At 41.2% G+C, this 21,821-nt stretch overlaps 1 protein-coding gene across 1 annotated transcript in view; it reads right to left on the bottom strand.

The window, feature by feature from the left end:
- The window catches only part of STK33 (serine/threonine kinase 33), a 36,737-nt gene that overhangs the window by 1,971 nt on the left and 12,945 nt on the right, over window positions 1–21,821 (bottom strand). Inside the window, exons 7-12 of the mRNA XM_056851650.1 lie at window positions 18,913–18,997; window positions 13,172–13,247; window positions 9,387–9,499; window positions 7,744–7,829; window positions 1,275–1,523; window positions 478–561 (exon numbers count right to left, since the gene is read on the bottom strand). Coding sequence (XP_056707628.1) covers window positions 478–561; window positions 1,275–1,523; window positions 7,744–7,829; window positions 9,387–9,499; window positions 13,172–13,247; window positions 18,913–18,997 — 693 coding nt within the window. The remainder of the gene's footprint in view (window positions 1–477; window positions 562–1,274; window positions 1,524–7,743; window positions 7,830–9,386; window positions 9,500–13,171; window positions 13,248–18,912; window positions 18,998–21,821) is intronic.

Raw genomic sequence — 21,821 nt, 5'->3', positions numbered from 1 at the left:
AAATGACATTTCAAACCATTAAAATCAACCCTCCTCTCAAACACATATAATTAAAACAATTACAAAAAAGAGTTAAAATACATACAAAACATTAAAAAAAACCTTGTTTAGGAAGGAGGGATCATTGAAGGAATGCCAAATGAAACCAAAAAAAAGTCTTCGCCCACTGGCAGAAGTCAGCAACAGAAGGGGATAGACAAATTTCCGTGAGGACAGAGTTCCAGAATTTTGGTGCCATGACCAAGAAGGCCCTCTCCCGGCTTGCCACCCACCTGATCTCAGAAGCTGGGAGCAACCAAAACAGGGCCTCCAAAGATTACAGTAGTGGTCAGGCAGGTTCCTGTTACTTGACTTAATATTGTTACTATTATTTTTGCTTTTTTGCTTTATTCGTACTGAGGTAACCACCTTGTGTTATCTAGCAGAAAGATGAGATAGTGTTCAAATAAAGTGGCTATTTTAAAAAAAAATACTTACACTGGAAGATGACTTGAGAGATGAACCTTTCTTCTTAAGTGTCCCATTTGGTAAAGCATTGGTGTGACTTTTTTTCTTGGTAACCTGAAGAAAGAACAAAAGTTAATCTGGGGAATTCAGGCATAAAGAAACCACAAAAATATATGTGGTGAGATAAATCTGACTGTCCTTAAAACAGATCTTGGCTTAGATCGCACTGCTCTATCTTATTTTTTAAGGAAATTTATACGCTGCCTCTCCAAAGTCCTCCTTAAGGTGGCTTACAAGTAATACCATAAAATCATAAAACATCATAATTTATTAATACAGAAACAAAGCAAGCCATTAAAAAATTACATAAAACAACTGAGCACCCTGAAAACAGCCATAAAATAGGCTCTATGCCTAGTTTTTAATTTTTTCTCATCTTACAAATATCTAGGGTTGCCAAGTTCCAGGTGGTGGCGGGTAAACTACCGCCAATCCACCGGGCTGCCTGCCGACCAGCTGAGGGCCGGTGGGCACCCTGTGCACACGCGCACGTGTGACGCGCCTATGTCAATTAAGGGTTTACTCTGAAGCGACGTGGACGCTCTAGCAAATTCAGCTGAAACTCTATGGTTTCCATAGGTTTCCCATCGGTCGATCGGTGGGAGGTTTTCTAGGGCACGCGGTGTAGGCACGTACCTGGGTCGATGTGCCCATGTGCTGACATGCCTACATCACTTCATGTGCCCGCACCGCGCGCCCCAGAAAACCTCCCGCTGATCGACTGACGGGACCTAGTAAGCCTACAAATATCCCATGTTAACTGTTACCTGTTTTGTGGGCGTGGAGGGTTTGCTGCTCCCACTCTCCGACTCTGTTTCCGCCCCAGCCTCTGAGTTGCCATTGCTACTAATAGGACTCTCTTGGCCTTCACGGTTTCCTTCCTGCTGAGCACCACCTGATGCACCATTCAGGTCATCTGCAGCCAAGCATACTTCTCCAATCTCAGTGCTGCTGCTGTTGTTCCACTTCTTCATCAGCTCAAGAACGTTACAGGGTCTCTGGATGTCCGTTTCCCCCTAAACAGCAATATTCACTTTACTTTTCTTTTTTTCAATAATATGTTAGTCCAACTACACGCTGGAAAACAAGCAAAAAATGCAACGTGTTTCTGGAATTCTTTCAATCAAACTGTTAATCATCCTACAAAAGAAGGCAAGTAGTCAAAATTTCCATTAAAAAGGTAAAGGTCCCCTGTGCAAGCACCGGGTCATTCCTGACCCATGGGGTGACATCACATCCCAACGTTTAATAGGCAGACTTTGTTTACGGGGTAGTTTGCCAGTGCCTTCCCCAGTCATCTTACCTTTACCCTCAGCAAGCTGGGTACTCATTTTACCGACCTCAGAAGGATGGAAGGCTGAGTCAACCTGGAGCCGGCTACCTGAAACTGACTTCCGTTGGGATCGAACTCAGGTCGTGAGCAGAACTTCTGACTGCAGTACTGCAGCTTACCACTCTGTGCCATGGGGCTCTTACAAAATTTCCATTAGATGCTAAAAATATGTTATTGGGTATCATGCCAGCTGAACTTCCTGTGCGATTCAGAGAAGTATTTAAATACGCCACTACCACTGCGAGGGTGGTCCTAGCAAGGAAATGGAAACAACCACCTATTCCGGATATAGAAGAATGGAGGGACAGACTGATGGAGTATGCCCTGTTAGCAAGAATGACTCATATGATAAATACTAACTGTGACACCACCCTTGAGCAGCATAATGGGACATGGAAATCATTTTATACTTACGTAGAAGTTTGGTAAAGACAAGGTTTTAATCAGATGTATTATAATGTAACTTCAACTTTATTGATACAAAAAATATTAGGTTTGCTAAAGCATTAATCAGCTTTTGAAAACACGCATTTTCTGGCATGTGTTATCCATATTATTAGCTCAAATGATGAAAACTTTGATAACGCCAAATGCCTGTTCTGCGTTAGAATATTTCTTATTATTAGTAACCTTATGTGAAAGTTATATATTGGATATATATATTTCGCTCCTTTCCTGTTTTCCTTTTGTGCCCCCTCATTTCATTTAATAAAATAAAACTGGGGGGGAGAGAAGGCAAGTAGTCTAAAGAAAGAAAAAATCTATTATGGGGGAAAACATTCAGAGCCGTTTTAAGTATACTGGGTCTTATAAGAATAAACACAACTGACTACCTGTTGACAAACTCACACTCCTCCTCACCACCCACCCATGTCCCCATCCGCCTGTTCATTCAAATGTCCATCTACCACCTGCACATCTTTTTTCCAATGAGGGCAAAGGCAGGTAGGAAGAGGCTCCACTTTCCGCCACTGCTGCTGCACACTACCTGTGTGCCCTTCCCGTGGTGGCCCTGAATGGTGCATGTGGTAAGGTAAAGGTCCCCTGTGCAAGCTCCAGGTCATTCCTGACCCATGGGGTGACGTCACATCCCAACATTTACTAGGCAGACTTTTTTTACGAGGTCGGAAGGATGGAAGGCTGAGTCAACCTTGAGCCAGCTACCTGTAACCGACTTCCATTGGGTTCAAACTCAGGTCATGAACAGAACTTGGACTGCAGTACTGCAGCTTACCACTCTGTGCCACGGGACTCCTGCGCCACTCTGCGCCACGGGGTGTACGTGACCAAAACTTAAGTCAGGCATGCAAGCAGGCAGCAGGAGGGCTTGTGAGCGGAGGAAGGGCAAGTGCTGGGGAAAGTTCATGAGCGGAGGAGGGAGGGTAGAAGCAGGTGGCAGGAGGTTTGGGAATTCTATGGCCAGTCCCCTCCCCCCCAAAAAAACCAATCTGGAAGTGGCCCTGGGCATAGCGTAGTACCACCACGCTATGGACCACCCTTATGACCTTAGCTATCCATGTTCTTATATCCATGTTAGATTGTGCAGCTGCAACACGTTGCGTGTCAAACTGCCGGAAGACTGCTCAGAAACTACAATTAATATAAATTGTGGTGCCCAGATTGCTGACTGAGCACATCTCTTGTCAGTATTAAAAGAGCTAGTGGCAATGGCTACCTATTTGTTTCTAAGCACAATCCAAAAGGCTGTTTATTACTTTAATGCCTAAGTGGTTTGGCTATTTAAAGGGACCATACTCCTCTATGAACTTGCCCACCCATTAAGATCTTGGATCCAGGCCCTGCTCTGTTTGCCCCTACTCTGAAAAGCTGGGCAGGTGACCGCCAGGGACAGGGCTTCTTCTGTGGTGGCACCTCATCTTCAGAAAGTTGCCATATACCTGGCAACCTGCTCTTCCATATACCTGGCAAGCTGCTCTTCTAGCTATAGGTGCTAAATAAAAGCTTTTCTGTTCACTCAGTCCTTTTGTTTATTTTTGTTCGTGGCACTGGGTTGGGGTACACTGTTGGGAGTTTTGTCAGTTAGCTAGGCATATTGATTCTGCTGCTGGGTTAGTGGTTAGAGTGTTGGGGTAGGATGTAGAAGAGCCATAGTCGAGTCCCCACTCTGCCATCGAGGCTTGCTGGGTGACCCCGAGAAAGTCAAACACTCTCAGCCTAAGCTGCCTCACAGGGCTGTTGTAAGGATAAAATGGAGAAGAGGATAACATTGTTAGATGGTTTGAGTCCCCACTGGGTGAAAAAGAAGAAGAGTTGGTTTTTATATGATGACTTTCTCTACCACTTAAGGGAGACTCAAACTGGCTTACAATCACCTTCTCTTCCCCATAAGACACCCAGTGAGGTAGGTGGGGCTGAGAGAGTGTGACTAGCCCAAGGTCACCCAGCTGGCTTCATGTGTAGGAGTAGGGAAACAAATCCAGTTCACCAGATTAGCGTCTGCTGCTCATGTGGAGGAGTGGGGAATCAAACCCGGTTTTCCAGATCAGTCTACTGCTCCAAACCACCTCTCTTAACCATTATACCACGCTAGCCAGAAAAGATAAGGTATATATGAAGTAAATAAGGCAAGGTATAAATGAAGAAAATAAATGATGTAAATAAATAATAATAAAATTTTAAGTAGTCTTTGTAGGACTTTCATTCATAGGGTCGCCATGAGTCGGAAGCGACTTGACGGCACTTAAGTGCACACACACTTGATGGCACACACGCCTATATGTATAAAATAACACGTTAATACATATCCTAAGATCTTCTATGTAATACGAGGCTTCAATCACAGCCCAAGGTTACTGGGATTCAAGGAAATATAACCAGGTCGAGGTCCTCTGTAGCGATTGCCTCAGTTAACAGCATTTAACTTCAATATTTGCCTTCCCATAGCATGAGGCATGTGTATGCACTTTTTTGCGGGGGTGGTGGTGGTGATATTGGCATAATAAAGGCACACACAGAGAGAGAATTAGTTTTACACAAGTCAAGATAATGTATTCCCAGACCTTCTGCATTTATAGAATGATTTTCAGATGTGGACTCCAATTCTGCAGGTGCAAATTTACATCTGTAATTAACTGTAGACAAATTGATGTTGCAGACATCCAAATAGCTACCTTATTTGCAAGCACATTCAGGTAATTAAATTTCTAAGTGCACAAAATAGCACCTACAAAATAAGAGGCTGGGTTGTGGCCTCAGGAAAAAAAAAACCTGTGTTTTAAAGAGCTACAAATACCTAAATAGCACATGAAATGGAAGGGTGGTTGTGTTCTGACAGTTTTTAAGAAAGTAGAACCACTTAAGTTAATTGTCTATATTGCCTCATTTGAACACCTGTTGAGTTTAATTGGCGAGCATCTGGTGCTAATTGTGGGGAAAGTGGAGGATTACTAATTGGTTGCCTTTTAGATTGTTTCATTTTCTTTTGTCTTTCCTTCGAAGCCTTTTCTCTGTTCTGATTTTAAGGGAGTGCATGTCACCGCGAGAGTCGAGACACAGAATGAAGCAGTACGCCCTTCCATCATGTTGCACCCAGCATATGTCAGAAACACATTTTCCACTTCGTGCTCCCCAGTAGATGGGTTGTTCGGAATGACAATACTTCCACAGCGCAGCACCCAGAGTAGAATAAGGGTTGCTGGAGAAGCTATACAGAAAATAAGGTCTAGAGAAGCTACACTGGCGAAATAAATGATTGCTATTTTACTAAATTTCTATACCTGTTTGTGGTTACAACTCTCAAAGGGGTTTCTAACGCTTTAAAAAAAGAGCATCTTTTACAATATGGGTGAAGAATATGATGAATACCAAAAGGAAACATCAGCTAAACTGCTAACCGGTAAACAATTTCTGTTGGAATACTACCCAATAGAGAAGAATATTCATTGGAGAACACAGTTTTGCGCTCAGTAAAAGCAAAAGCCTGGCCAAGGGAAGGCAAAAAGGGGGGGAAACCCAAAGTAACAGATGATGAAAATGCATTACTCAATTAGAAATAGCAGAAATACCTGCCAAGCAATAATATGCTCCATGAACTCCAAACTTTTTTGTACATTAACTCCTATTTGACAGTAGCAGATATCACAAACATTCCAAGGGCAAGACCCTACAATCATTTGGTAACAATCTTTTATTGTATTCAAAAACTCCTAGGAATCAAGAACTGGTTTTGCCAATCTGGGTATATGTCTACTAGCTGTTTTTATGCACAAGCTCAATCTTTTGGTAAACAGCACCAGCTGACCAAACAAAGAAACAGACCGCCCAATCCTAAACAGAGTTACAGCTGTCCAAATCAAGTATCTTCAATCGACTTAGAAAGGTGAGACTCTGCTTAGGATTACACTGTAGGAGAGCAATACTAAGCAGTTCTACTCAGAATCATTCTCCGGTCTATTGAATGAGGCTTACTGCTAGCAAAATATTCTTAGGATTGCACTGCCACTGTATATAAAGAAAATGGCCACCAGCCTACTTATGGATTATAATATTCCCCGTTTTCAGTACGTCATACGCAACAGACACTATCAAGAGTCTGCAAGAATTATTTCCAAAGAGAAATAATTTTCTTTCAAGAACTTTCCTTCTGTGAAAGCTTCTATGATGGCAGAAAGCCGTAGTTGTAATATCTTAGGCATTTCCAGGCTAAATAATTTAGCCAGTCTTGCAAAATGGCCTTTGTTCTTTAACTTTGTTCTTAACCTGAAACTTTTGCCAGAAATATTAGGCTGTATTTAGTATTTTGGCATGACCACAACTACCTGCAATTTTAAAAAACTGAGAACAAATAATCAAAGGTACACATAAAATCACATGCATTTCCATTCTTTTGTCATTGATTCTTTATTTGAAATGCATTGTGCCAGATTATTTTTAAAATGTCATCTCTAATTGTGTAGAATTATGATATCTGCCATACCTTTTTGGAACAGGTCATTCTAGTCCCCTGATGGGAGAGTTTAGTTCCACATGCATTAAAAGCTACCTGTGCCATTTGTCACCAAGGAGGTAGGTTTCTTGCTTTGTTTTGTTTTTTTACAAAGAAGCCTCTACATGATAAAGCACTTTCCACGCTATGCATTTGGACACTGTGAAATCATTAAGGCTGCCAAGACAAAAGTCTGAAGCCCGAACTACTACCCAGAGTTTCAGTGGGGTTTAGTACCATAATTTACACTACAGAGCATGGTTCTCCGCACATCTGAAAATCAGGCTTAATAAACACTGGATATAATTTATATACAGAGGTACTTATTACTGAAGACTGAGCACACTCCTCTTGTACTTCGTAACAAAATCAAACACATTTCTTACTAAAGTGGCTCCCAGAGTCATTTACTATCACAGGCTGTCAATTCAACTGTACATCAACTTCGAGCATCTACCTTTCCCTTTTAAAGCTCTCTGCTTCAGGGCTCAACCTAGGGAACAACTCTTGAAATAATAAATTCTGGTGCTTGGGAACAACCCTCTAAATCAGGGAGCCCAGAACAAAACCTTGTCCAGACAGACATCTTTTTGTAGGGAAAAAAAAGGTTGTGGTAAAAGAACATGGTGTTTTGTTTTGTTTTCTTGCAACCATACAAAAAGCAAAAGACATACACCACTATCGGGCCATTTCCCTCCTTTTTGTACAGTTGCAAGCAAACAAAACCAAACACCATGTTTTTCCCCCCGCAGCTAACCCTAATTCAACTATTACCTTTGTCCTTTACCTTTGCATTTTTTAATACCAGTGTACTTAGAATGGTTTAACGCTGCTTAACATAGCATTGATCATGTACTAAGGTTTGGGAAAGCAGTGATACAGCGTCTAAATCCCGCAGTTAAAAATTAATTTTATACTTAAAAATAAACACGATTAAGAAATGTAAAGAAAAACTTACTGTTATCCACTGGTTATCAAGAAGCTCATTAGCAGTGATTCGATGGGCAGGATCTACTTTCATAAGCAGCTGCAACACATGTTTGGCTATAAAGGAAGAAGTTCATAAACATCTTATATTCTGGTTGTGAAGTTGGCCAAATCTTTGAGTACAAATCCAGTAAATGGAGCTGTGGATGGGCAAGATGGATCTTTCTACAAACCAGAAAAGGGCCCCAGGTTTGCAGAAAAAGGTGAAATCTAAGAAAAATAGATTTGGGAGGGGGGTTAAAAATCTGAAAATGATAAAAGGAGTGCCGGTAGTCTTAATCAACAGATTTCCTCAGTGGCTGTTGCTAGGCAGCCACAGATTCCAGGCTTCAGTTTCTGTCAGTAAAAGGCAGGGGTAGGGGGCACAGCCCTTTCCCGGCTAAGGTTGCCAGGTCCCTCTTTGCCACTGGTGGGAGGTTTTGGAGGTGGAGCCTGAGGAGGGTGGAGTTTGGGGAGGGGAGGGACTTCAATGCCATAGAGTCCAATTGTCGAAGCAGCCATTTTCTCCAGGTGAACTGATCTCTATTGGCTGGAGATCAGTTGTAATAGCAGGAGATCTCCAGCTTGTACCTGGAGGTTGGCAACCCTATTCCAGGCCTATTTTGGCCTTTGAGAGAGGACTCACTGGGGCAGTGTTGCCACTGGGCTATGGTTGCCAGCTCCAGGTTAGGAAATTCCTGGAGATCACCCAAAATTACAACTGATCTCTAGATGACAGTGATCAGTTCTCCTGGAGAAAATGTCTGCTTTGGAGGTTGGAGTATATGGCATTATACCTTGCTGAGGTTGCTTTCCTCTCCAAACCTCACTCTCAAAAGCAGGGGTGTCAAACCTATTTGTTACGAGGGCCAGATATGATACAAATGTCACTTGGGCGGGCCAGTTCATGCCTCGCCAGCCCATATTGGGACGGGGGGGGCTGCTTCGGCAGCTCACAGGTAGGATAAGAGCTCTCAAGGGGCAGGATCCGGCCCACAGGTGGTATGTCTGACACCCCTGCTCAAAAGGCTCTACCCCCAAATCTCTAGGAATTTCCCAACCTGGAACTGGCAAGCCTGAGGGGAACTGTCTCTGTAGTTGGGAGATCCATTTTGATTCTGGGAGAGCCACTGCCATCACTTCTGTTGTGGAAGGGAGGGGGGAGCAGATGGAGGGCCAGGAAGGTGAATGGTGGCACAAAGAGAGAGAGAGAGTCATGGGGTGGGGAATGGAAAGACAAAGTAACAGACATGGAGAAGAGTGAAAGAAAAGAGGTGGCAGGAGGGAGAGAGGGAGAGACTGAGAGAAGGGGGAGAAAGGAGGAAGCAAAGGTGGAGGGAACATGATAACTGCTCTCGCAAGTTTTTTGTGGGTCCCCACTTATTATTTCTATTTGTCAGAACAACTACATTTTTCCTGTTGTCTCGAAGTGTTTCAGTCCAGCAGAGAATATTTTACCTCTAATACTGAAAAGCTCATTCATCATCAGCTTTCAATTTTTTCTTCATATCAATTTTACATTTATAAGAAAACACACTCCTTAGTGGTAGTAAAGAGGTAAAAAAAAGAGTACCCATTTGCTGTTCTTCTTACTGGTACTGTTGTCGTTTGTTTTGTCATACAGCTTCAACTTACCAGCCTCACTGACTGATTTCCAGACTGAATGTTCATAGTGAAGCTCTCCTTTCTTTATAATTTCAAAAAGTTTTTCTTCTGAGCTTCCTAGAAAAGGTGGTTCACCACACAACCTATTGTGAGAAAAAAGGCCACCTTATATTCTATGATTCTATTTCTAGTTTCCTACCTCTCCTCTAAAGTCCTGCATTCTACCCTTTTCATTTGAGGGCTATATTTTCACTATGTGTTTTTCTTTCATCCTCCGAATGATGACAGTTGGGCTGCAAAGTACCTCAGCTCATCTGCTGAGGAACATAGGATAATCGTAAGAACATAAGAACATAACCTGGTTGGCCAGGTTATTATGGACCTTGGTCTGATCCAGCATGGCTTTTCTTATGTTCTTTTGTCAGTGGCTTCTATCAGTGGTACCAGTATAATACCATAATAATTCTTACATTCATGTAAAGACAACCATGCCTTATTATTCCACAGCTACAATACTGAATACCCACTCTTTTGAAAATCCATTGTCAGTTTTTAGAAGAAAAGATTTAAGATATGGAAAACATGAATTACTAAAGGTTAACAAGGATTTTTGTCTATCACAAATTTCCAACTCTTCAGTTGAGTAATATCAGTTGAATAATAAGTCTACAATCAATCCAAAAAAATCTTGGCATGCTAGGCTAAAAGATCATGTACCAAGATTAGAAATCCATATGAAAAACTGCCTCGGTATTCTATTTCTGTGTAATCACTTCTCTTCTGTCAAGCATATCTCAACTTGGATAACCCTCTTAACATAAATACCTTGCATTTTTTTAACGAGAAATTGTTCTGTGATTTGTGGAAACTAAAATGAGATTAATAGGGATATTGTCTATCAAGGCAAAAAAATCTGTATTTTTCCAGGATCCAGCGTTGGACTCACACATAGCGAGTCCTGAAAGGTTCAGCATGTTACTCGTACTAGAGAAACTGAGGCACAGCTGTAGCTATGCCAAGAATAATTTTCTTGCTGGCTTAAACGGAGTTCTGACACAATGAGCTAACCCATGGCAGTCCCAAGGGACCAAACAACCTACTGAGGGGGTCATGGATGATGGATAGAATATTGCAGTCACCATAGGGTGGACCCTTTGTACCGCAAATGAGAGGCACCTTCCTCTTCCCACAGCTGCCCTCTGTGACCCAGAAAAGCCATTGCTGAGGATTAAGGGGACCCATGTTAACACCAAGACATAAAACACAAGTGTCTGCAGTGAGGAAAAAGAATTGGGCACAATCATTGTCTGCTCCAACTAGAAAATCCCTATTGCACCAAAGGAGCCAACCCTCTGATGACATGTTGAAAATCATAACAGAATTATTTCAGATGAACCGGAGAAAGTGGTCTTTTGTAGGATCAAGCTACATTCAGTAATCTAATAAACTGTGTGGTTCTTTCCCTCAATCGCTACTTGTTTTTTTGTTTTGTTTTTTATTTTGCTGGTCTGTATTAAAATACAAATGAAATTTGACTGATATCTGATTTTTCAAATGAAATGTACATTATACATCTGAAAAGCATCATGGCGGAATTTCTCCTTTAACTCAAAGGCAGCATATGTCATTTAGCATGACTGCAAAGTGAATTCATGTAAAATGTCACAGCTTTGATCTCCCAAGGAGTTCAAAATCATACCATAGAAGAGACATATCAAGATAAGGCATGAAGTATTGCCATTGCTTTGGCAACTAGTAGGTTAATGCAGATGCTTAACAGACACTAGAAAGATCAGCTACCAACGGCAGCATTCAACATTCACTCAGAAACAGTACTCCGAAGTCCATCTAATAATGATGGGGTTGGCTGCCTATGAACATGGTATAGAAATTAAGAAGTATCCTGTAAGTCTCTTGAATACCAATTTAAAAGGCAACAATAAAAAGGTTATGAGCTGTGTGTTCCGTTAACTCTCAGATACTATGTTTATTTACTATCAAGTAACCAATGTGCAATATAAGACTACATTGTTACAAGACTATTGTGGTTATTAAACGCTAATTTGTAACATTTATATTAAAGTGTAATGTCAGGAATCCTGAGCTGTGCCTACAATCTGAACAATTCACTGCCCTCTTGTTTTACAAGGCCTGAGAATTGTTGAGATTGCAGAAAGAGCTCGGGATTTTTACTGATCAATCAAGTCATTCGGCTATTCCAGCCCAATTTATAATGCAGTCAACTGTGCTATACTGTGTCAGTATAATTTCTTCAGTGGCAAATATTAATACTGTGAACTATGGTCATAAAAGTGGTGCTGCCTCAGCATTAAAAAGTATGCAGATCTCATTGTATGAACAATTTAAAAAAAGAAAAAGAAAAGAAGCAATAAAGCTGGGCAGGCTACACTTTGGTATACAGAACAGCTAGAGTGGATTGGTTGTGAAAATGGGTGAGTGGGGAGGGTGGCAGCTTTAGGCTCACCATCCTTACTTTTTCCTTCCGCCCCTCACCAAATCAAATTAGGTGGGGGAAAGCTGTACTCATCCTTCATACCTTCCCTCACTTGCACTTAGAGCAAAAATGGGTTACTGCTGCTGCTTGCTAACCTCTGTTCCAAGACCAGAGCACATTTGGAGGAACTAGGGTAGACAGTACTTCTGTTGAGTTTGGTCCAAGGTGGCTTTCTGAGCCTAGAACACCTTGGGGGAGGATCAGATTGCATTTCACTAGGCTGTAGACATAATTTCTCTCCTTCCTCAGCCTCCCTCAACCAAGAGTAACACTCTAAGCTAGCTGCAGCAAAAGGAAAACAAAACTGTGTCCATGTCATTTGTCCCAAATTATTCTGACATTTTGTTTTCTTTACTGAAAGGCCTAAGTTCAGGACTGTGGTATTATTAACTAGAAACTGAAATAAATAGTAATTTGAATTTGAAAAACTAGTGGGGATAAAACACAGAATCTGATTGTTTAACATTTTACTTGCACCGGTTTGAGATTTTATTTTGTTTGCTTAATTAAAATGTTTGCTACATCTAGGGTTGCCAACCCCCAGGTAGTGGCTGGAGATCTCCTGCTGTTATAACTGATCTCCAGCCAATAGAGATCAGTTCACCTGGAGAAAATGGCCGCTTTGGCAATTGGACTCTATGTCATTGAGGTCCTTCCCCTTCCAAACCCCGCCCTCCTCAGGCTCCACCCCAAAAACTTCCCGCCAATGGCGAAGAGGGACCTGGCAACCCTAGCTACATCATATGCCTAAACCAAAAATAAAGTAGTAAAATACTGGACAAGTAAGTAGAAAAGAATCTGTAAATAAACTCAATTCAGGAGGCAAAGTAAAGCTGTCTGGCAGAATGAGTAGGCAGTATAAAGCAAGTGCTTTTGCACTGACATCCACAGCAAATCGTTACCATTGTTGTCAAATATTCAGTAGAAAAAACCAAATGTTTCCATAAACATTATTTTTTTACCAAGGAAAAGTTGCCAAGAGTATTCTCACCTATCACACACCATCTAGACACACACATTCTGTGATGCTGAGAACACCTGAAAGCGTCTAATGCTTCCTGGGAGTAAGCCCCAATAAATAAAATAGGGCTTCCTTCTAAATATACCTATTTAGGATTGCTCTCTAATTGTATTTGAAAAGATTATTTATTTTACAAAATCAAGAAAGTTAATCTAAGTACTGAAAAATTCTCTTATTCAGACCTGAGCCAAGCAATGGCTTTCACTTAAAAAAAAAAAAAAAAAAACCTTTTCTTCACAGGGAAATTTACATTTTATATAAATGTTACAAGCTACTTACAGCATATACATAATGACACCAATGCTCCAAACATCACACTGTTGGCTATAGTCATGTGCACTGATGACTTCTGGAGCTGCCAACCAAGCAGAAAAAATAATATTAATAATATTGAAAACATTCTTTTAAATGGTTAAAAAGAAAACATGTCTTGATGAGATATACTGTATACCCCCCTGAAGGAGAAAAGAACAACAGCAGATGTTGAGATGAATAATGTACAGCCCTTAACAATTCATGTGTCCTCACTTTGAACATTTAGGGATGATAACATTGTGGTTTTAACTAACTGTAGTTTCTCTAGCTATGAATTGTGAAAGCATTGCTTACAAAATACTGATTGCAAAATATTGATACTTCATGACCAGCAGATGAAATCGTTTCACTCTGAAAAATGTGCACAGTAGTGCAGAAGGCTGTGTAGTGGCTTTAAAGACAGAAGACCTCTATGAACATCCACCTAAGACAAGTTGTTTAAAAAGGACATTATTAACCTAACATAAATAAGCTAAAATAGAAAAGCCAATTATCAACATTACTGCCACACAACATACAATTTTGGACTATAAAATATTGATAACTACAAAATGCATTATCACTGTTTGATTTTATCCCACCTTTTGTCTCCTGTTCAGGGTAGTAAACACGATTCTCTCTACACCCCCTTTTATCTTCATAATAACCCTGTGACATAGATTTGTCTGAGAAACTGTAATAGCTCTTAAACTTAGTCCTCAACTTGGATAGGAACCTGAATGTTGGTCTCTCCAAACTAGGAACAAATTCAAACATGCCACTTAAAGTGCTTTTCTGTTCTTCTCCCATCGTTAGTGTTTCCATGTGGGACAGGATGAGCCTGGGTGACCATATCAACATCCTGCAGGGCTATAATATCTTGCTTTTAAATGCCAGGTCAATTACAGGTTAAAGGGCAGCCATCCAGGATTTAATTCTGGATGAGAGAGCAGACCAGGCATGTATCACCAAGACCTGACTGGAGGAGGGGTTAAACTCTCCCAACTCTGCCCCAGGGGTATTTGGTGATACGGCAGCACAGATCTAATGAGCGGGGAAGTAGTGTTGTAATCTATTGGGATTCTATACACTTGGCATGATGTCCTGTCCCATACGAACTATCCATTTATTCCAGACATCTTCAGAGCTTCAGTTGCTCTTGACATTAAAGCCATCCAATGGGTGGCAACTAGGGCTGTGTAAAACAAATTCAATAAATTTTGGGTTTGGGTTTATTGGGCCCGATTTTTTTCGGGAAACCTGAAATAAGCCGAATACCCATGCCAGTAAATATGGGCATTCGGCTTATCTTCGGGTTTCCTGAAAATAATTGGCACCGGGGGGATCATTTTTCGAGGTAGAGACCCCAAATTCTCAGTGTAGCTTGAAGGGACTCTCCTTGCATGAACCCCAAAGTTTGGTGAATATTGGGCTGGGGATCCGATTTTATAGGGTTCGGAAGGGGTCGCCCCCTCCTCCATAGAGAAATATTGCGAAGTTTGCAATGATTCTCTATGGGGGGGCGCCACATTCTCGCCGTCTGCTTCCTCCCTCAAGACACTAATTTTCCCATGGATAATTGCAGGGTTACAATCATTCATGGGAAATTGAGTTTTCCCATGTTTGTAATGGCCGCTTCCTTCCTTTCTTAAGAGTCGTGGGAAAACTCTGGTTCCCATGACTGATTGTAACCCTGCAATTAACCATGGGAAAATTAGTGTCTTGAGGGAGGAAGCCAACAGCAGCCATTACTTACAAGTCTAAAATGTAAGTATTTTTGAAATTCTCCCGGGGGGAGGGCATTTTTCGAGGTAGAGCCCTCAAATTCAGTGTAATTTGAAGGAACTCTCTTTGCACAACCCTCAAAGTTTGGTGAAGATTGGGTCAGGGGGTCCGATTTTATGGGGTCTGTAAGGGGTCACCCCCCTCCATAGAGAAATATTGCGAAGTTTGCAATGTTTCTCTGTGGAGGGGGGCAACCCATTCCAAACCCCATAAAATCAGACCCCCAACCAAACTTCACCAAACTTTGGGGGTCATGCAAGGAGAGTCCCTTCAAGCTACACTGTGAATGTGGGGGCTCTACCCTGAAAAATTCCCCTCCAAGACCCGAAAAAGCCAAATAATTATTCAGCTTTTTCTGGAATTGCCTATTCGGCTTTAGCTTTTCCCCCAGGTTTCTGCATTCGGTAAAGCTGAACTGGAAACTTACTGAAATGGCTAATTTCGGGTTTATTTTTGGTTTGGGTTTATCAATATGCACCAGCCCAAGGGCAACCCGAGAAAAGGCTTTCTTAGCCATGGCACCAAAACTTTGGAACTCCCTCTCCAGGGAGGTTCATCTGTCTCCCTCTAGCGGTGTCTTCTGCCAGCAGGTGAACCTTTTTTTCTCCTGTTTGGCATACTCCCAATAATGGTTATTTACCTCCTCCCTGCTTCTGGTGTTGTATGTTTATGTGTTTTTGTTGAATTATTTTATAATTTAAAATGCTGTTTTTAATTGTTCAGATGTTTTCATGTTTGCCACCTTGGAGATCCTGCTCAGGTGGAAAGGTGGCACAAAGATATTTCAAATAAATAAATAAATAAATAATGTGAAAAAGAGAAAGTCAGTTTTAATATCAGGATCAGGTTTGTGTTCAGTGAAAAACAAAAAATTCAATTTTGAGTACACTTGTACTAATTTATGAATCAACTGAGGCCATGCAGGAAGGCTGATTTACAGTTGCATTTCAACCTACATGTGCTTTGTAACACATGTGCGGCTTCTAAGACCGGTAGTGTAACTGTCCCACGTTAGTATTCAGCTTCATAAATCGTCTCTAATTTTTCTGGCAGCCATTGCAAAGATACCCATTTATATGTAAATATACTTGTCTTGGTTGCTCAATAGAAAGTATATTCTGGCTATGTCATCCAGAAATGCTATTCTAGTTAGCAGGTCAGATTAAAAAAACAAAAACTATCCCTATGACAGAGTGATTGAAAACACAGATAATGGACTATATCTTTTATTACTTGTGTACCACAAATGCAGGCTCTCTGTTCATATGAGATTTTAGTGTATCTCCCTTCAAGGCCCATAGCAGGCAAAGTTTTAAACCAGAGTGCTGTAAATGCTCTGTGCAATTTACAGCTTGTCAGATCACAGAAGCAGCTTTCCATCCTATGTCTTGATTTGAAAAAAATACAAGCAAAGAGAAAAATAAAGATGCTTGAAGAACTGCAGCATCTTGATACTAAGGCACGTCTTCGAGTCCCATTTTAATTAATGGTTCAATGTTTCTTCGGTTGACTCTACTAAAACAATGGGCACCCCCACATATTCTATTTAAAAATATTACCAGTTTAGTCCTATGGCTGTTTAGTCACATGACAGTTCCACTGTAATAAATGCAATTTACTCTCCTTCGACAGTGCATATGGTTCGACCCCTACAGTGCAATCATATACAGAGTAGCTCTACTCTAAGCCTATTAGACTAGAGTAACTTTAGACAGAATTACACTGTCAATGTACCAAATATTTATGAGAGGAGAGATTTCCATAGACAAACATACTTTTTGGCATTCTTTATAGTTTACAGCAATAATTAATAATGCATTTATGAATTCTAGCAATAATTGACTCCAATGTTTGCCCTCAACAAGAATGCTGGAGTGAAAATGCCACAGAAAAGTGCTTTGTACAAGTTTAATTTGCACCAGGTTAGCAAGAACCCCCACATTTTATCCCATAATCTTTCATGATTTTTGCCTTAAAATTTTTTATGGAGGGTTCACCAAACAACCTCCCCTTTATCGAGTAAATGTAGGAAGGTCTTGCAGTTTATAATCCACTGACTAAGACATTACAAGCGGTCTTCTGAAAAATGGATCTTAGACAATTGAAGGAGTTCAACCTGCTCAACATTTCGGTCAGCCAGTCTGTTTAAGAGCAATAAGGCCACTTCCCAATAACTACAACTTTGGTCTTCAAAGAATTTGTATCCAATTGTTCTCTTGTATGCCCCATTTGTGCCTAATATCCAAGGAACATATAATCTGAATATATCGGAATGGAGAGCTTTATGATGTGAAACACACTGGAAACTAGTGCTTAATTTACAATTTTGTGAATGAACAAAACTTTGCTTGTAATCAGCTTAGGGAACACCTCTTAAAGTCAGAACAGGATGTCAAATTCACCATTCAAGCCAACCCTCACTCTTATATTTGTACCAGTGTATAATATTTACCAAGCAGAAGAAACCACTATCTACATCAGATAATTTAAACTATAAATTGCATTGCTTAACCAAATCAAAGACTGGCCGTTTATGCAGGGTCAATTTCGATGCTCTCTCAAAGCTCTTTTTTTAAATGCGACCGTTAAAATGCATATTCACTGTCCCAACGCAAAAGGAGAAATTCCACCTCCCCCCCCACTTGCCTGCTCCTTTGTTCCTGTTTGCACAGCCATTAGCACCCACTGTGTGCATAACTAACGCGCGGGTGTGATTTTGCATGCTTGCTTGAGGGGATTCTTCATGGCGGAGCAAACACAAAAGGTCATGTAAAATGGGCTCTTAAGAAATGCAAAGCAGGCATGAGCCAGCTTCGCAGTCACTTCCTGAATGATGGTTCAGCGTGAATAACTCAAAAAAGTATGCGGGGCAATTCAGCCTGGAATGCGCTGCTAATTAGCAAGCATAAATGGCCACTGAGAAAAAGCCTTCAGAATCTATATAGGAGGTTTGATGGGGGGGGTGGGGTCCAGAAATATATTCGGAAACCAAATGGACCAATATGAATCACTGACTGGTGGTACTCTTCTTTTCTCTAAAGCTTGCTTGTGCTTCTGCCAGCAGTACATTACATTTAACCCAGTTTTCCAGTTTGTTTAACAAACATATAAAAGGTAAAGGTCCCCTGTGCAAGCACCGGGTCATTCCTGACCCATGGGGTGACATCACATCCTGACGTTTACGAGGCAGACTTTGTTTCCGGGGTGGTTTGCCAGTGCCTTCCCCAGTCATCTTCCCTTTACCCCCAGCAAGCTTGGTCCTCATTTTACCGACCTCGGAAGGATGGAAGGCTGAGTCAACCTTGAGCCGGCTACCTGAAACCAACTTCCGTTGGGATCGAACTCAGATCGTGAGCAGAGATTGGACTGCAGTACTGCAGCTTACCACTCTGCGCCACGGGGCTCCTAATAAACATATAGAGCCCACTTAAAGCCTATTTCCCTGATTTGGGGAGTGGGGTGAATTGGAAGCAAAGACCTTTCTTGGCATACAAAATAAATTATTCAGCTGCTGCAAAGTTATTTCAGAACTGTTCATTACAGCATTACTTTAAAGTTTTGAAATACTGAGTCATATATAGGTGCTTGCCTAGTCTACTAGGTTATATATGAGCCCCCGAAAAAGAGCGTCACCATTCTACTTACAGTGAGCTACAGAACTAATTTCATTCATTGTAACACCATTCTTTCAAGCAATGAGACTTAATAGGAATACATCACATGAAGTACTTGACCAGTGCTTCCCAAAGTGGGCAGTATCACCCCCTGGGGGGCAGTAGGATTAGCTAGGGAGGCACTAAGAGGCAAGGGGGCAGCAGGGGGTGCTAGAGGTGGGCCCCTTCAACTGTGTTGTTGGATGGGGTAGGGGGCACTGGGGTTGAGTTTATGGAACCAAGGGGGCGGTGGCCCGAAAAGTTTGGGAACCACTGTACTTGTCTTACCCATGTAGATAGGAGTCCCGCAGGTAGACTGGAACATACTTTCACTTCCACCGACCTTTTGTACAGCTAAACCAAAATCAGTCACCTGCAGAAAACAGAACTCAACTGTATTGAAAATTCCCTGCTCATATGTACTTGCAGTTCTTGAGAATTCTGTTCATATAATACCACTTTAGTGGGAGCTAACAGAACTTGACTAGAGTTCTCAAATGATCTCATATAACAGTGCACCTTACGCAGGGAAAACTCTATGCCAATCCTCCCATACATATTCATAGTCTAGTTTGAAACAACTTTAATCCTTACTTTACAAATTGCACCAGCACTTGAGCATACATAGCGGCAGAAAGCTTTTTTATGAGGTGTGAGTCAAGTGTACACTGCTTTATACCCTGGTATACAGCCTGGACCAAAGCTGTTAAATTAAAAAGGCAGATATTTTAATTATGTTATAGTAGGCTTATTATGAAGTCATTAGTGAACAACCCAAATGGGAAGTAGTAGATTCTAGCTGGAAAGTACAGAAGACAGAACACAGTAAGGAAATAAAGGAGTAGCTGGGAAATTGGAATGTGTTTCTATTCTCCATGTGCACACTGGCCCTATATATGCTACAGACTTTGCAAGTCATGTAATTGACATTTACTATGACTAAACTGCTTATTTACTTGCATGTTGAACCCCTCATCCTATTGCCTTGCTGTTTTGTTTCATGTTCAAATCAGATGCCATATGTGAACTGAACCAGTGGGAGATCAAGCATTTATAACAATAACCTTGTGAGGTACATAAGACCTTTAGTGACTAGTCAGCCAAAGTTACCAAAGGAGCTTCATGGGCAAGCAATGATTCAAAGTTCAGTCTTCCAATCAAAGGGCAAAAGTCCATTTACTAGAACTAGTGATGCTCAATCACCTGCAAGTTTGACTCATATCCTGCTTACTGGTCACAATCAGGGGGCTGATTTCTGATAATCTGCCAAGGTTCCAGATGCTCTGTGTGAATTCAGCTGTATCTGTCCAAAAAACTGGACTTTTTCTTGAAGCTGCTGTCCCCCTACTGGCTACCGCCTCTTCCCGTTGTTAAACAGCACATAGTTAAAGGGGTGGGGGAGATTGAGACTTTTGAGTAAAGACTTCCTATTTAGATGTTCCTGCATGGTTTCGCTGTCTGTCCATGAACATAGCTAATCTGGCACGCATTTAATGAATAAATAGCACTGACAGTGCAGGTGCAAAAAGCAGGCAAGTTGGTGAATCCAAAGTTGATCATTTAAAGGATGTAGCCAATTATGCAAGTGCAAAGGGTATGAGCTGCAAGCAATACGTGCTTCTTCTCTGGTAACTGAGACAATTTGGTCATGTTTGCCATTTGTTGAAGGAGAAGGAGAAGGAGAAGGAGGAGTTGGTTTTTATATGCCGATTTTCTCTACCTTTTAAGGAGAATCAAACCGGCTTACAATCGCCTTTCCTTCCTCTCCCCAAAATAGACATCTTGTGAGGTACACATGAACACATGAAGCTGCCTTACACTGAATCAGACCCTCGGTCCATCAAAGTCAGTATTGTCTACTCAGACCGGCAGCGGCTCTCTAGGGTCTCAGGCAGAAGTCTTTTACATCACCTACTCACCTAGTCCCTTTAATTGGAGATGTCGGGGATTGAACCTGGGACCTTCTGCATGCCAAGCAGATGCTCTACCACTGGGCCACGGCCCCTCCAAGGTAGGTGAGGCTGACAGAGCTCTAAGAGAATGGTGACGGGACCAAGGTCACCCAGCAGGCTGCATGTGGAGGAGTGGGAAACCAACCCGGTTCACTAGATTATAGTCCGCCGCTCATGTGGAGGAGGGGGAATCAAACCCGGTTCTCCAGATTAGTCCACTGCTTTGTTGCACAAAAGGGTACTGCTCAGGCACATAATTGCTTGGCATGGCGCTAGAAACATTTTAACAAAAATACTGAGGCAATCCAGAAGCTTGCCACACATGTAATTGAGGAAGTGTAATTAAAGTAAGCTTGGTCTGGCAATCATGCTTGTGTTGAAATTCTCAGCGTGTCTCACTACAACACAGTAGTTCTCTAACATTTAATATAATGCAATGACAAGTAGCTCAGAAGCAATTCGCGTGACTATGGTGCCAATTTCTGAAACCACCATTCCCATTCACAGAACATATACTGCCAGATTCCACAATAAGTTTCTCTGTGCATCTGCAAGCAACTCAGGAGCAACAACATGGAGAGAACGAGCTGGTGGAAGGCATGGATGAAATAGCCCCCGAAAGCTTTGATTCCTGACCTATGCTAGTTGAGATAAAATACATTTCTCAACACACAATATGCTCCCTTATCTACTGCAGAAAATCATACAACGTATCTTTAATTCTGCCAGTGTGCACATTACAGAAAACTCAGAGTAACCACTAGAAAAATGGTTAGTAAAGTACTATATAATTTATCAACCATGAAAGGCCAATTATTTCCAAACAAATAAATGGCTATAAGTACTTGGAATATTTAACGTGTTTAGTTAGTAAATAGTTACAATGTCCAAAGTCTACAAGCAGACTATAACTGGTATGTTAAAATCAGGGATACAGACATAGGTTTTTCGAAATTACTAAGGCTTTTAAATTAAACTGGCAGTATGAATAATTCAAAATAATTACAGTTCTTCTTGACTTACTGTTGATAATGGTTGGGAGCTATATCCAACAATATAAGTAGAATAAGATCTGGGTTTTTTTTAAAAAAAAAAACTTTTAAAATACCTATACTACTCTTCACTCAACGATGTCCAAAGTCTACAAGCAGACTATAACTGGTATGTTAAAATCAGGGATACAGACATAGGTTTTTCGAAATTACTAAGGCTTTTAAATTAAACTGGCAGTACGAATAATTCAAA

This window comes from Euleptes europaea, chromosome 6 (assembly GCF_029931775.1).
Source record: "Euleptes europaea isolate rEulEur1 chromosome 6, rEulEur1.hap1, whole genome shotgun sequence".
Classification (NCBI taxonomy): Eukaryota; Metazoa; Chordata; class Lepidosauria; order Squamata; family Sphaerodactylidae; genus Euleptes; species Euleptes europaea.
The sequence above is the reverse complement of the archived record's forward strand: the minus strand, read 5'-3'. Positions and strand labels throughout refer to the sequence as shown.